This window comes from Symphalangus syndactylus, chromosome 5 (genome assembly GCF_028878055.3).
Source record: "Symphalangus syndactylus isolate Jambi chromosome 5, NHGRI_mSymSyn1-v2.1_pri, whole genome shotgun sequence".
NCBI classification, from domain to species: domain Eukaryota; kingdom Metazoa; phylum Chordata; class Mammalia; order Primates; family Hylobatidae; genus Symphalangus; species Symphalangus syndactylus.
This window is the reverse complement of record NC_072427.2, coordinates 37,969,425-37,984,734: the sequence shown is the minus strand read 5'-3', so window position 1 is coordinate 37,984,734 and position 15,310 is coordinate 37,969,425. Positions and strand designations below refer to the sequence as shown.

The 15,310-nt window shown below is 39.4% G+C and overlaps 1 protein-coding gene across 4 annotated transcripts in view; it reads left to right on the top strand.

The window, feature by feature from the left end:
• The window catches only part of PIAS1 (protein inhibitor of activated STAT 1), a 224,867-nt gene that overhangs the window by 89,561 nt on the left and 119,996 nt on the right, over positions 1-15,310 (top strand). Inside the window, exon 1 of one of the 4 annotated variants that reach the window (XM_063638822.1) lies at positions 51-211. The exons of the other annotated variants lie outside the window; for them this stretch is intronic. Coding sequence (XP_063494892.1) covers positions 161-211 — 51 coding nt within the window. The 5' untranslated portion in view covers positions 51-160. Of the gene's footprint in view, positions 1-50; positions 212-15,310 lie in introns of those variants that run through there. 4 annotated transcript variants of the gene reach the window in all.

The window sequence follows — 15,310 nt, the reverse complement described above, 5'->3', positions numbered from 1 at the left end:
TTAATAAGCTGACAGCTTCATGCAACTCCTCTTAAAGTACTTTAAAAAAAAATGTTTTTTTTTTTTGGAGTAAAACTCAAACCAAGTTATATTGCCATTTTAATTTACAGGAAGAAGAGTGGGAGAGAAGAAGTCCATCATCATTTTAGTGGAGTAAATAATGAAGTTAAATGGGAAGAGAAACCATAATTATAAAAGTTCCTATGAGTGTGTCAGTGAATTCTATTGTTATTTTCTGCCTCTTTATTTTCAAGAAATAGCCACTTAATTTTGATCCTTACGCTGTAATTTGTCTGCTTTTATTTCAGATAGAGGCAAGTACATCTGACAGTTTATTCATGGATTTGATTTGAATCTCTGTAACTTGCTTTTGTCAAGTACCACATTTAGATGGCTTTTGTTTTATGTCATTTTTATGAACAGTATTTAAAAAACTACAGTATAGTTCATAAAATACTACAGTATAGTTTCTAAGTATTTCATATGATTGTTTTGAAATACCGCCTTCTTTTCATCCACCGTTTTCTCCTGGGCGATCCCATTGTCTTTCTCTTCAAAGAGTCTCTTGTAATCCCTGTTGATTGCAGTAGTGCTTAGTGGCGAGTCCATAGCTGATTAACCTTGGGTTTCTCCTGGTGAACTCCATCAGCATGCTGCTCCAGGGTTCTTGCTGAGGCTTTTGAGTTTAGTGTAATTTGTACCCTTTCTTGCTGGTAACCAGGGATAAGAAAATAAAATGGCCAATGGTTGTAGTGGGAACTGGGAAAAAGTATCCAAGTCTCAGAAAAACTGGGTGTTTATGATGAGATGTAGCCTTTAAAAACAACGACCAAAAACGGATTCATTACTTCATAGAATTGATTGTGGTGTTTTCTGAAGTGTTTGACTGTGGCATGAAGCATCTTGCTTTTTTAATGTTTGAATAATAATCTTATTTATATCGTACTTTGCAGTTCATAATATATTACATTATCTCTTTTGATCTTTCCAACAGTTCTTTGAGGTAGGAAAGGCAAGTAATAACTAAATCCTTTTTATAGATAAAGTGAGCCCAGAAAGGGTACGTGACTATTGCAAGGTCATACAAATAAAAGTGGCAGGGACTTAAAAGTGTAGTGCCTTAAAGGTACTACAGCAGACCTGGAGTCCTCTAGGGTGCCCAGTTCACAGATTTCTACTTACGTTGTTGCCGATACTTTCCCTTTTGAGAAAGCTCTATGCTAGGGTATTTTTGGATATACTAGGGCATTTTGCAAGCTTCCTTGCAAAAAGTTTGGAGTTTGTTAGTTGGAATCATACACATTAATTTTTTGTAAGTATCATTTTGCTTGGGAAAATTTCAGAGAAGCTGAAAAGTAAGCAGAAAAATAAACAGTACCTGTAATCCCAACACTCAGAAATATCATGGTTAACATCTGGGTATTTATCCATTTAGACTTTCCCTCTGTGAGCATATGTATATGTATATTCATCACAAAAAGAAATAACACTATTCTTTATAATCTGCTATTTGCATGTCTATCCAGGTTAGTAAATACAGGTCTATATGATCATTTGAAAGCTTACATTGTATTTTATTAAACTAGTCCCTATCAGATTATTCTACTTTTTTTTTTTTTTTGAGACAGAGTCTTGCTCTGTCGCCCAGGCAGGAGTGCAGTGGCGCGATCTCGGCGCACTGCAAGCTCCGCCTCCCGGGTTAACGCCATTCTCCTGCCTCAGCCCTCGGAGTAGCTGGGACTACAGGCGCCCGCCACTATGCCCCGCTAATTTTTTTGTGTGTTTTTAGTAGAGACGGCGTTTTACCGTGTTAGTCAGGATGGTCTCGATCTCCTGACCTTGTGATTCGCCCGTCTCGGCCTCCCAAAGTGCTGAGATTACAGGCGTGAGCCACCGCGCCCGGCCCAGATTCTTCTACTTTTTTTTGCAGTGTCTTTGCAGCCATGTACCAAAGTTTGCAGATGTTTTATTTTAACTAAATGTATTGATATGACAGATCTTTTTTTGTGCTTTAGAAAGCAAGGCAGGCCGGATGCCATGGCCCACGCCTGTAATACTAGCACCTTGGGAGGCTGAGGTGGGCGGATCACGAGGTCAGGAGTTCAAGACCAGCCTTACCAACATAGTGAAACCCCGTCTCTACTAAAAATACAAAAAATTAGTTGGGCGTGGTGGCGGGCGCCTGTAATTTCAGCTGCTCAGGAGGCTGAGGCAGGAGAATCGCTTGAACATGGGAGGCAGAGGTTGCAGCAAGATTGCGCCACTGGACTCCAGCCTGGGCTACAGTGTAAGATTCCATCTCAAAAAAAAAAAAAAAAAAAAAAGAAAGCAATAGAAATGTTTATTTTATTTTTGTAGTCAGGGGTCTCACTGTGTTGCCCAGGCTTGTCTCAAATTCCTGGCCTCAAGCAGTGCTGCCTCGGCTTCCCAAAGTGTTGGGATTACAGGTGTGAGACACTGTGCCACTGTGCTCGGCCTGCAAATGGTTTTTACAGGTGTGAGGTATTGTGCCACTGCACCCACTCTACAAATTAGATAAAATGTCAGTGAAATAAATTAGTCATTCTTGGTTTGTTCATTGTCATACCTTTATTGTTTATGTTTCTGTAATGTGTGAGATAAGATTATTAAATGATGGCAGATACAGGTTTTACAAAATGTAAGCAAACATTACTTCAGCATCAGAATGATAAAGTATGTAATCGATTATGAAATAGTATTTTATAATCTATTCATACTATTCTATGAATAGTAGAATTTCAAGTATGCAAGTATGTTTGATTTTGGATATTATATCACAGTGATCAAATATTGCAAGTTTTTGTACCTTATTTAGATACTTATCAGTTTTTTTGTTTTGCTGGGATTACAGGTGTGAGCCACCACACCCAGCTGATGCTTATCAGTTTCTAACTGGCATTTTACAACTATATTGAACATTGCCAGACGTGGTAATCCCAGCACTTTGGGACCCAAGGCGGGCAGATCACGAGGTCAGGAGTTCGAGACCAGCCTGACCAACGTGGTGAAACCCTATCTCTACTAAAAATACAAAAATTAGCTGGGCGTGGTGGTGTGCACCTGTAATCTCAGCTACTCAGGAGGCTGAGGCAGGAGAATTGCTTGAACCGGGGAGGTGGAGGTTACAGAGAGCCGAGACCGTGCCACTGTACTCCAGGCGGGGTGACAGTGAGATTCTGTCTCAAACAAACAAACAAAAAAATCCCCCAAAGAACAAACACTATACTGAACATTAATATAGAGAAGATGGAAATAAGACTTTACCATATTTTTAATCTCAAAACAAAGTGTTGCCATAGTATTAAATTGGGAGGTAACATTGTTTTAAGGATCCGCAATCTCGGCCTCCCGGGTTCAAGCGATTCTCCTGCCTCAGCCTCCCGAGTAGCTGGGATTACAGTCACGTGCCACTGCACCCAGCTAATTTTTGTATTTTTAGTAGAGACAGGGTTTCACCATGTTGGCCAGGTTGGTCTCTATCTCTTGACCTCGTGATCCACCCGCCTCGGCCTCCCAAAGATCTGGGATTGTAGGCGTGAGCCACCATGCCTGGCCCAGGATCTGGTTTTAGAAAGATAACACAGGCAATGAAAGCATTTTTATTTTTAGAAAAAACCTTTATGAGTTAAATCAATTAATAAATGCATATGTGAATTAAGAATGCTATTTGTGCAACATCTGAAAAGTAGTGCATATGGAAGGAACTTGAGGAAATTGATCGTACTCTAAATTTGATTCGTTAGACTTTGGTCTTCACCTAAATCTGCATTTATGTAACATTTTATCATTAGGATTTCTTTGAAATAGGCAGTAGAGACAATTTTAAAGTACTTAGTTGTCATCAATTTCAGAAGTATTAATTGCCACTGCACTTTTTGCTACATGTTTGTGACTATACTTCCCCTTCCATGTTAAAAATTGTGCAACTCCTGGTACTTTTGATTCCCTCTACTCTTGGTTTCAGTAGTGTCACATGAAAAGATAATTCCATAGAACCCTTACTTCAGAGTTTTCTGGTAAGTCTTCATTCTTAGCTATGAACTTCTAAAATTCATCAAAAGGAAGAAACCACCTTTTTGTTTTTCAGCTTTTCCTTAGATCAAGCAAACAAAACAAACATAAATCCTTTGAATATTAACTAGTAATGGAGATATCAGTAACTCTTATAGGACTGTTGTAAACGTTCCTTTTTTTGGAAACTTAATCTCTTTTTTACCTTTTCTGCTATTCACTGCTTTCAGTTTCCCCCCTTTGGTTGCCGGGTTAATTTCACCAAAACACTCCTTTCATTCTGTCACTCCTATCTATAAAAACTTTGAATAGCTTTCCATCAAAAACTGGATAAAGTCTTAGTTCTCAGTCTAGTATTCAAGATTTTCTATAGTCTGACCCCAGTCCACTTTGTGTGTTTTGTCTCTTCAGCTATATAGCAAAAACCCTTAACTTAAAGCCAGAGCTGTTAGTTTGCATCTTTTTGTTGGCTGGTGTTCTGTTTGTATACCCCTCCATTCTCCCATCCCTACCCTGTGGACACAATAGGTGTTTTTAATATACATGTGTCAGATGAACAAATTACGTTTAAGATTTGTTTCTGTCAGAGACTGGGGCCTGATACTCTTGTCTATAAGACAGTCTAAATTGAAAATATTCTTAGGGTCGTATCTTCGCTCTTTTTCCTTGCTGCTGCTTAGATGAACTTGAATAACATTAAATCCAGAATAATTTATCAAGAGCTGTTTTAGATTTACCTTTTACATTAAGTTATAGAGATAATAAGTGAATACACTTCTCATTGTAATGATCTAACAGTAAATAGGGTAAAAATGGAAAGACCTCATCATCTTCGTTCTTAGAGGCAATCACTCTGGTGTATATCTGTGTATTCTTATTTGGGTGGGCAGGGGGAGGTAACAGCTTTATTGAGATAAAATTAACATATCCCATTACGGTTCACCTCTTTAAAGTGCACAATCAGGTGGTTTTTGGTATATTCACAAAGTTGTGTAACCATTAACCACAATCAATTCTAGAATATTTTTTCACCTCGAAAAGCAACCCTACATCCTTTTAGCATCATCCCCTTCCCAAACCGTACCTCACTGTTAGCCCTAGGCAACTGATAATCTATTTTGAGTCTCTGTAGACTTGCCTATTTTGGGCATTTAATATAAATGGAATAAAAATATGTCACTTTTTGTGTCTGGCCTTGTATTCATTTTTTTCTCTGCATGGGCATTTAAATATGTATGTCTGTATAATATTTTTAATTTATTGTGTGTGTGTATGTCTAGATGAGAACAAAACTAGGCACATAGAAGGAACTTAAGTGAATGTACATGTACATAAATATCTTTTCTAAAACCATAAGTGAGACCATACTATATTTAGCATCCTACAGTTTGCTTTTTTTCACAATAGATAGTGAAGATCTTTCCATGACATGTCCAAACAATGAGATGGTCTCATTCTTTTTAACAGTGCATAATATTCCCTGCATATGTTTATGGAGATTTACCTCTTGAATTTATCAATGTATATGGTTAAAAGTTCTTAAGAACTTGTTTTGATGGTTTTGCTCTACACTACTGGTTTTTTAAAAAAAAATAATTGCCACATTTAATGTAACCTCTATAGTATTAATGCTGGAGTTTCACTTAACAATAGGAATGAAAACATCACAGGTAAGGGTTGTACAGCTTGAGGAGAAATGGAACGCAGGGTCTTTATGCAGTTCTGGCAGTGCTCAGCCAAAGCAATTCATTTTGTATTTGGGTTTCTGAATGTGAGCAAGCCTGTTTTTAAAAAAGCTCATGGCATAGTGCTTAAAATAGAACTTAACATGCTATCTTGTGCTTTATGGTGAATTTTAAGACTTTTTCTTGCAGTCATGCAAGTCTAATCTTAAAGATTGGAAAGATTTCAGAGTAAATATTTTTTCTCATATGTTAAAATCATCATTCTGGTCTATGGGCTTCTGTAAGTTACCCAAGAAGGGGACTGAAGAGGCACAGAACTGGCTCAGAAACTGGCTTATAGTAGATTCTCAGTAATTGTTATTTATTAAATAATTATTTATCATATTCTGTTATTTATTATATTTTTGGGTATCTGCTGTGTATGAGGTACCAGGTTATTGGTGATTTTAGTATATTATCACATATGTGTGTATATTTATTTAAGTATTTCTGTTATAGTGGAATGTTTACTAAAAATTATCTTTTTAAAAATTATAAAAGTAATGCATCAGTTCTTACAGAGGTTTTCAAAGTCTATTTCTCAGGCCTCTGGTGGTTCCCCGAAGTTTTTCTGAGGGTTCTCCAGGTCACAATGATTTTCCTAATAATAGGCATTATTTGCGTGCTGACATTTGCAAAATCAGTGGTGGGTAAAGCTGCCAGCACCTTGGCACAAATTAAGGCAGTGGTACTAAATTGTACTAGCAGTTGTGTTGTTCATCACTATGCACTTGGAATTAAAAAAAAATGCCGGTTAAACTTTATGTCCTTGATGAAGCAATAAAACTTACTAATTTTATTGTATCTCAATCCTTGAGTACATTTAAAAATATATTTTGTATGATGAAATGAAAAGTACCTGTAAAACACTTTTATTGAATATCAAATCTGATGGTTAACTTAAGGAAAAGAACTTGTGCAGTTGAGTTGTGAGCTTTTTAAATGGAATACCATTTTTACTTGAAAAAATGGCTGGCAAAGTATGGCTATACAGACTTGGGTATTTGGCATACATTTTCCTGAAAATAAACAAAGTGTGCCTGTCACTACAAGGAAAACAACTGACAATATTTGTTACTAATGATAAAATTTAAGCTTTCAAGTGAAAATAGAACTTTGGAAGACATGTATTTGCCACTGTGAGCTTGACAGTTTCCCAATACTTGACTTTTTTGATAAGATCAGTGTGATATTAATGAATGTGTTATGTTGAAGTTGCATAGTGAAATATGTCAACATTTGGAAGAACTGCATAACTCAGTGAACTAATATTTTCCAAATAACCAATGCATGATATTACAAAATCATGCCTGGATAAAAAGATCCATTGGAAATGGAAGATAGACCAATGAATTTCAGTTTATCAGAGTGGGAAATATTCATTGATACGTTTTCAGATTCCTGCGTTGCAGCAGCCCTTAAAAACCTGCCATTTGTTGTGTTTTGGTGAAGGATCAAAGAATATCGAAAGTTATCTGAAAAGGTTAGAGCATTTTAATAAAAATACTCTATTTTTTCCCAACTCTATAGAGCTTCATAAGGCTAGATTTCCTTTATATTTTTCAACCAAAACAATCTAATACACAGATTGAATGGGAAAGTAGATGTGAGAATCAAGATGTCTTTATTAAGCTAGATGTTAAAGAGATCTGCAAAAATGTAAAACCATGATAGTCTTCTAATTTTTATTAAAAATACTTTTTAAATATGAGATTTATGTTAACAAGTAATGGATTAATTAATTAATTTCTTTTTTGAGATGGGCTTTGCCATGTCCCCCAGGCTGGTCTCGAAGTCAGGGGCTCCAGTGATCGCCTGCCTCGGCCTCCCAAAGTGATAGGATTACGGGCGTGAGACACCATGCCCAGCTATTATTATTTTTTTTAATGACAAATATTTTAAAGTTTTCTGCTTTGACTGTAAATACTGTAAATATTGATAGATTTAATCAACAAAGTTTTTTTTTTTTTGGGGAGGATGGTCCTCCACTTTCAGGAGTGTAAAAGAGTCCCAAGAGCAAGAACTTTGAAAACTTGATCTTTTTTAAAATTTAAAATTTACAGTACAGCAGTGCCTAATTTAAAATGGGACGATCCCTTTGACCTTCTCACTCATGGTATTTTTTATAACTTAAAAGGAAAAATAAGGCTGAGAGCAGTGGCTCACACCTGTAATTCCAGTGATTTGGGAGGCCAAGGCAGGCAGAGTGCTTGAGCTCAGGGGTTCCAGACCAGCCTGGACAACATGGCAAAACCACATGTCTACCAAAAATACAAAAAATTAGCTGAGCATGTTGATGCACACCTGTGGTTCCAGCTGCTTGGGAGGCTGAAATGGGAGGATTGCTTGATCCTGGGAGACGGAGGTAGCAGTGAACTGAGATCCACTGTACTCCAACTGGGTGACAGAGTGAGACCCTATCTCAAGAAAATAAAAAAAAGGAAAAAGTTTACTTCTAGTGATCCTCTTACAAGGCAGTTTGCTAAGCAGAGTTATTTGATTAAATCCTGTATCTCTGTAAGTAATGCTAAGGGTAGTAGCTTGCATTGTACTGAATGAATGTGCTTGAAGTACTTTTTTTTTTTTTTTTTTTTTTGGAGACAGGGTCTCCCTCTCTTGCCCAGGCTGGAGTGCAATGGTATGATCATGGCTCACTGCAGCCTCAAACTCCTGGGCTCAAGTGATCCTTTCACCTCAGCCTCCTGAGTAGCTAGGACTTTAGGTGCTTGCCACCATGCTCAGCTGACTAAAAGCTTTTTTTTTTTTTTTTTTGAGGTGGGGTATTGCTGTGTTGCCCAGGCTGCTCTCAGACTCACGTGATCCTCATGCCTCAGCCTCCCAAAAGTGTTGGAATTCAAGGTGTTGAGCCACTGCACCTGGCTTGAAGTACTTTTAATCAGTAATGGTGTGGGAAATATGTAATTTTTTATTTTTTCAAGGTTATATTTTTTTCTTTTTTCTTTTTTTTTTTTGAGACAAAGTCTCGCTCTGTTGCCCAGGCTGGAGTGCAGTGACATGATCTCAGCTCACCACAACCTCCGCCTCCTGGATTCAAGCAATTCTCCTGCTTCAGCCTCCCGAGTAGGATGCGCACCACTGTGTCCAGCTAATATTTGTGTTTTTAGTAGAGATGGGCTTTCACCATGTTGGCCAGGCTGGTCTTGAACTGCTGACCTCAGATCATCCACCCGCCTCAGCCTCCCAAAGTGCTGGGATTACAGGTGTGAGCCACCATGCCTGGCCTGATTACTTTTTCTGTAGTAAAATATAAGAATCACATGAATAAATGAAAAATTCCCTAACTTAATGTTAGCCAATAATTTCCTCTCCAGCAGAGCGTAGCTCTTATCAAATATATATGATTGATTTGCATTCTACCTATTTTGTTTTTTTCCTTTCCCTTTTGTGAGATAAACATGAAACAGGACCTAGAAATTGTAACACTGAATGCTTTTCAGTTTCTTTCTGCATTTCTTTAGAGTGGTGTGTGAAAAACTCTAGCCTCTGTTCCTTAAACATCTTTCCCCAGGGTTCAAAGTAAGACTGGAAAAGGAATATTTTTGTCCCAGAAGTTATTCTAATATGTGATTTCAAAATCAGGTAGCATCTTAAAGGTTAAAGACCTTTAAAAAAAAGTATAGTATTTTGTGTCTAATTGAATCATAATCAGGGAAAAGAACATGAATTTTAGAATTGCCATTAGTCTTCACCTCTGAATTTAGATAGTTCCTGGAATGAGATTAATGGTCTTCTAAGTGTGAGTAGGTCTTGGTCTGTCCATTTTTTCCAGAGAGGAATTCTATAATCTCTTGTTGAGGCTACTTACGTGGCTGATAATGTTTGGGGAACAAGGCAGGATAAAGGTGTCCCACTTACGAGTATGCAGACTTTGCTTAATCTCCACATGTTTAGACTTGTGCCTCACCCTTGATCTTAGCTTCATGCTGGTCTGAGTCTGGAGCCTCTCTGGTTCAGTTGTTCCAGTAAGCCTCTGGCCTCTTGTGTTACGAGAGGCTAGTGGGCATGTTAGGGAAGTTGTCTCCTGGATATTTAGTTAGAGGAGACCTGAGGGTCTAACCATCCTGTGTGTTCAGATTTTCCAACAGACCCCTGTCTTTTTAGGTTTGCTTGCCTTTCTTTAGTATTCCCCTCTGTAGGCATTTGTAGGTTGTAGCGTCCTCTTCTGATTTAGTTATCACTGCATTGCCTGCTTTTCATCATCAAAAAGTTTGTTGAAATTTCTAGTTGGTTATTTTTTTCTTTTTGTCCTTGTGGATTAAAGATTTTTCTTTTTCTCTTCCCTCACTATCATTTTGTTTCTCTTTATGGGGGGAATATGGCAGACATTTGTATATGGTGAATTCATATTTAACTGGAGGTCATTGTAAACTTTCTATGAAGCTTATAATACAAACTATATTAATATATAATAATGATTCTTAAATAGTTGCCTGTGTTGAATTAAGATTTACATTGAGTGGTAGTAGAAATTGTGTTATTTTCTAAGAGAAAGCTTGGTTGCTTTTTTAAAAAAAAATTAAATTATATACAGCATAGTATGTATAACCTTGTAGAAAAATGTGTAACTTATAGACAGGTAGTAAAACAAACATCAAGCCTAATAAATAGAGCATTCTAAAACCTTGAGGCCTTCTTTTGTGCACCCTCATCCTCTCTTCCCCATTTCCTCTAGGTAACTTGTATCAGTAGTTTATTTTAAAGGTAAAAACTAGGAGTGAAACAATAGTTTTGTATATTATTTGTAATGTTGTCTTAAAACCATTGCATCTAATATTTTATATCATAGTCTTGTAAATTTCCAAATTTACTATAGCATTCTTCAAAGAGGAGGATTTCATAGGAGAAGGTGGAGAGGAAAGTTTTGGAGACCTGAAATATGTATAGGGTGGACATGGTGGCTCCCATCTGTAATCCCAGCACTTTGGGAGGCCGGAGTGCGCAGATTGCTTGAATGCAGGAGTTAGAGACCAGCCTGGGCGATAAGGCGAAAACCTGTCTCTACAAAAAAACACAAAAATTAGCTGGCTGAGGCGCATGCCTGTGGCCCAGCTACTTGGGAGGCTGAGGTGGGAGGATCGCTTGAGCCAGGAGGTTGAGGCTGTAGTGAGCTGTGATTGCGCCACTGTACTCCAGCCTGAAGGACAGAGCATGGCAAATATACGTGCTCATAGATTCCAGTAAGTACATCTGATGATGTTTGTGGAAGAAGGGACTTAAGTTAATTACCACAGTAATTTACCCAGGGTTAAGTCTTTTTTTTTTTTTGAGACTGAATTTGCACTCCTGTCACCTAGGTTGGAGTACAATGGCGCGATCTAGGCTCACTGCAACCTCTGCCTCCTGAGTTCAAGTGATTCTCTACCCTCAGCCTCCCGAGTAGCTAGGGTTACAGGCGTCTGCCACCACGCTTGGCCAATTTTTGTATTTTTGGTAGGGAAGGGGTTTTGCCATGTTGGCCAGGCTGGTCTCGAACTCGCCAAGCAATTCTCCTGCTTCAGCCTCCCGAGTAGGATGCGCACCACTGTGTCCAGCTAATATTTGTGTTTTTAGTAGAGATGGGCTTTCACCAGAAAGGTGAAACACCTCAGGTGTTCCACCCACCTTAGCCTCCCAAAGTGCTGGGATTACAGGCATGAGCCACTGCCTCGGCCTGAGTTAAGTCTTGAAAATTGCTCAGGTTTATATCTGTCCATGCTGTCATCCACGAAGAAGTTGAATCATCAGAGTTATGAGAAAAGTCCAGTTTTTTGGCAGAATCATAGACCATTAAAGTCTGTATTACACCTTAAATGTTTTTGTCCTTTTTTTTTTTTTTTTTTTTTGAGATGGAATCTTGCTCTGTCACCCAGGCTGGAGTGCGGTGGCACAGTCTTGGCTCACTGCAACCTCCACTTCCTGGGTTCAAGCCATTCTCCTGGCTCAGCTGCCCCAGTAGCTGGGATTACAGGCGTGCACCACCGTGCCCAGCTAATTTTTTGTATTTTTAGTAGAGACAGGGTTTCACCATGTTGGCCAGGCTGGTCTCGAACTCCTGACCTTGTGATCCGCCCACCTCAGCCTCCCAAAGTGCTGGGATTACAGGCGTGAGCCACCACACCCGACCTTGTCCATTATTTTTTTGGATACATTTAAAAAACTCTTAGTAAAACATAAAAATAGTTATTCCTTTACTGGGCTATAAGTATTCTTTGCGGCTATAGGTATTCTCTGCTAAATCTTGCAAATAAATAAGCATTCTCCCTTGCACTTCCCTCCTCCTTCCTTTTGCCCGTTTGGCCTTTGGTATCACATTTACTTAAAGCAAGGTTCTTATCCAGTCATTCTATCAATAAAAATGAGTGCTGATTTATATGCCAAATCAGCTGTGTTAAATGCTCACATGTCATTTGGGAATGAAATAGAGTTTTTGCTTTTGTAAAATTACATTCTAGGCCGGGCATGGTGGCTCACGCCTGTAATCCCAGCACTTTGGGAGGCCGAGGCGAGCGGATGACAAGATCAGGAGATCGAGACCATCCCGGCTAACACGGTGAAACCCTGTCTCTACGAAAAATACAAAAAATTAGCTGGGCGTGGTGGCGTGGGAGCCTGTAGTCCCAGCTACTCGGGAGGCTGAGGCAGGAGAATGGTGTGAACATGGGAGGCGGAGCTTGCAGTGAGCCGACATCGTGCCACTGCACTCCAGCCTGGGTGACAAAGCAAGACTCCGTCTCAAAAAAAAAAAAAAAAAAAAAGAAATTACATTCTAGTACTCCCATAAGTATATGAAAAATAGTTTGGTTCTCTTGTACCTTTCCACATTTGAATTTTTATAGAGAGCAGATTTTCAATAATTAGCAAAAACTTTATTTTGGGAAATGTTTTCTGAATATGAAATAATGTTAAATGCGTTGTTAAAGTTTAATAGTCATTTGTTTTATATATGCTTCCTAAAGGTAGTTTTTGGAGGAAGGAGATGTGGGAGGAGCAAGGAAAAGATACGAAAGAGTTATTGTAGGAAGTTTGATTGCTGGCTCACTGGAAAGTTTAGTGAGATGCCTGTGCCCATTGAGATTGACGACTGTGGATGTAAAATAACATCCATCTGCATGAGTGCATGCATTCTTTTCTCCTACAAAGTGGGAACTAGTTGAATGTGCCAGGCATGGAGGGAAAAGGGAATTTTGCAAAGAAATGTTTAGGGGCTAATGGATAGGGCATGACAACATCAGTGAATTAGAGATCTTTGTGAAATTGAATTCTTGAAATGAAGCAAGTAAGAAAAGGAGGTTGTAGTTGGAAAATGAAATGTTCGAGTTAGTGATTTTGAAGGTGGTGCAGGTTCTGCTGGAAAGGTGTAGGATATGGCCCGGGGAGTGGGTAGCTGAGGGTGGAAAGTAATGATGAGGAGTTAAGTTGGAGACTGAATGGCCAAGGCAGGTACTAAAACTTTACTTCAGTGAATGACAGGATGACCTAGAAGATGGACTGTCCAGTACTATGGCCACTAGTTCTGTGTGGGTATTCAGAACTTGAAATGTGGTTAGTCCTAATTAAGATTTGCTGTAAGTGTGAAACATACTGGATTTCGAAGACATAGTATGAAAAAAAGAATGGAAAATATCTCATTAATAATTGATATTGATTGCATGTTGAAATAATATTTTAGGTTTATTGGATTAAGTAAATATATATCATTAAAATTAATTTCACCTACTTGTAATTTTTTGAAATAGAGATGTGGTCTCACTGTGTTGGCCAGGCTGGTCTTGAACTCTTGGGCTCAAGTGATGGTCCTACCTCAGCCTCTGAAAGTGTTGGGATTACAGGCGTGAGCCACTGTGCCTGGCCTTTTTACTTTTTAAAATGTGGCTAGTAGCACATTTAAAATTACGTGTGTGTCTCAATATTTGCAGCTTACATTGTATTTCCTTTGAACAGCACTTTTCTAGAGATATTACTGCTCATAAGTAGAATGGGAATTAGGTGGGAGGACAATTGTAGGGGTCTGTAGAACCCAGTGTCAGAATCCTTTGGGAGAGGGGGTGGACGTTGAGGCTTATTTTCATTGAGTTGCTGGTGCTTTCTCTTCTGCTGTTCTTTGTTCTTGGAATTAATGACCTTCTTTTCGCCCCCACTCCCCGCCCCCTACCTCCCTTCCCTCCACGGAGTGGCTAACCTCAGGGAGTTTGCTTCATTCTTTTTTTTTTTTCTTTTTCTTTTGACAGAGTCTTGCTCTGTCACCCAGGTTAAAGCAATTCTCCGCCTCAGCCTCCTGAGTAGCTGGGATTACAGGCACGTGCCACCACACCCGGCTAATTTTTTGTATATTTAGTAGAGATGGGGTTTCACTATGTTGGCCAGGCTGGTCTTGAACTCCTGACCTTGTGATCCACCTGCCTTGGCCTCCCAAAGTGCTGGGATTACAGGCGTGAGCCACTGCGCCTGGCCAGCTTCCTTCTTTTGAGGAGAAAAATAATAAACGATAATAGAAAGCAATACGAACAAAACAAATAACCATGTAAATCTAAGTAGTTAACAGTGTCATAAGAGGAAGAGGTCACTTCTGGCTAAGCTTATTTCAGACTGGGCCTTAGAAGAGTTTTGGAAGTTGGTGGCCAGGCACAGTGGCTCACACCTGTAATCCCAGCACTTTGGGAGGCTGACGTGGGGCGGAACATTTGAGCCCTGGAGTTTGAGACCAGCCTGGCCAACTCTACAAAAAAACAGAAATTAGCCATGGGGAGTGACGTGAATCTGTAGTCCTGGCTACTTGGGAGGCTGAGGTGGGAGGGCTGCTTGAGCCTGGGAGGTCAAGGCTGCAGTGAGCCGTGATCATGCTATTGCATTCCAACCTGGGTGACAGAGTGAGACCCTGTCTTTAAAAAAAGAAAATTAAAAAAGGTGATTACTGGGATATTCTTTGAAGCAGGGGGAACAGCATGAGCAAAGGTAATGAGGGAGAGAAAACATTGAGGTATGTTTGCGGAACAGCTACTAGATCCACATGTGGATATCTGTGTGAGAGTAGTAAGAGTTAACGGGAAGTTGGCCGGGCGCAGTGGCTCACGCCTGTAATCCCAGCGCTTTGGGAGGCCAAGATGGGCGGATCACGAGGTCAGGAGTTCAAGACCAGCCTGGCTAACACGGTGAAATCCCCGTCTCTACTAAAAATACAAAAAAAATTAGCTGGGCGTGGTGGCGGGCACCTGTAGTCCCAGCCATTCGGGAGTCTGAGGCAGGAGAATGGCATGAACCCAGGAGGCGGAGCTTGCAGTGAGCCAAGATCACACCACTGCACTCCAGCCTGGGCGACAGAGCGAGACTCCATCGCAAAAAAAAAAAAAAAAAAAAAAAAAAAGAGTTATAGGAAGTTGGGGCCAGATTGTTATGAGAATTTTCCACATTGAAACTATGTATAGTCTGATACTATGTTGAATGCTATAAAGGAAAGGGGCAGAATTTTGCAAGAACATTAACCAGGAAACCTGACTGAGTTAGTGTACTCAAAGAAGTCTTCCCTATTTCTGAACCATCTGAACTACAGACTTCCT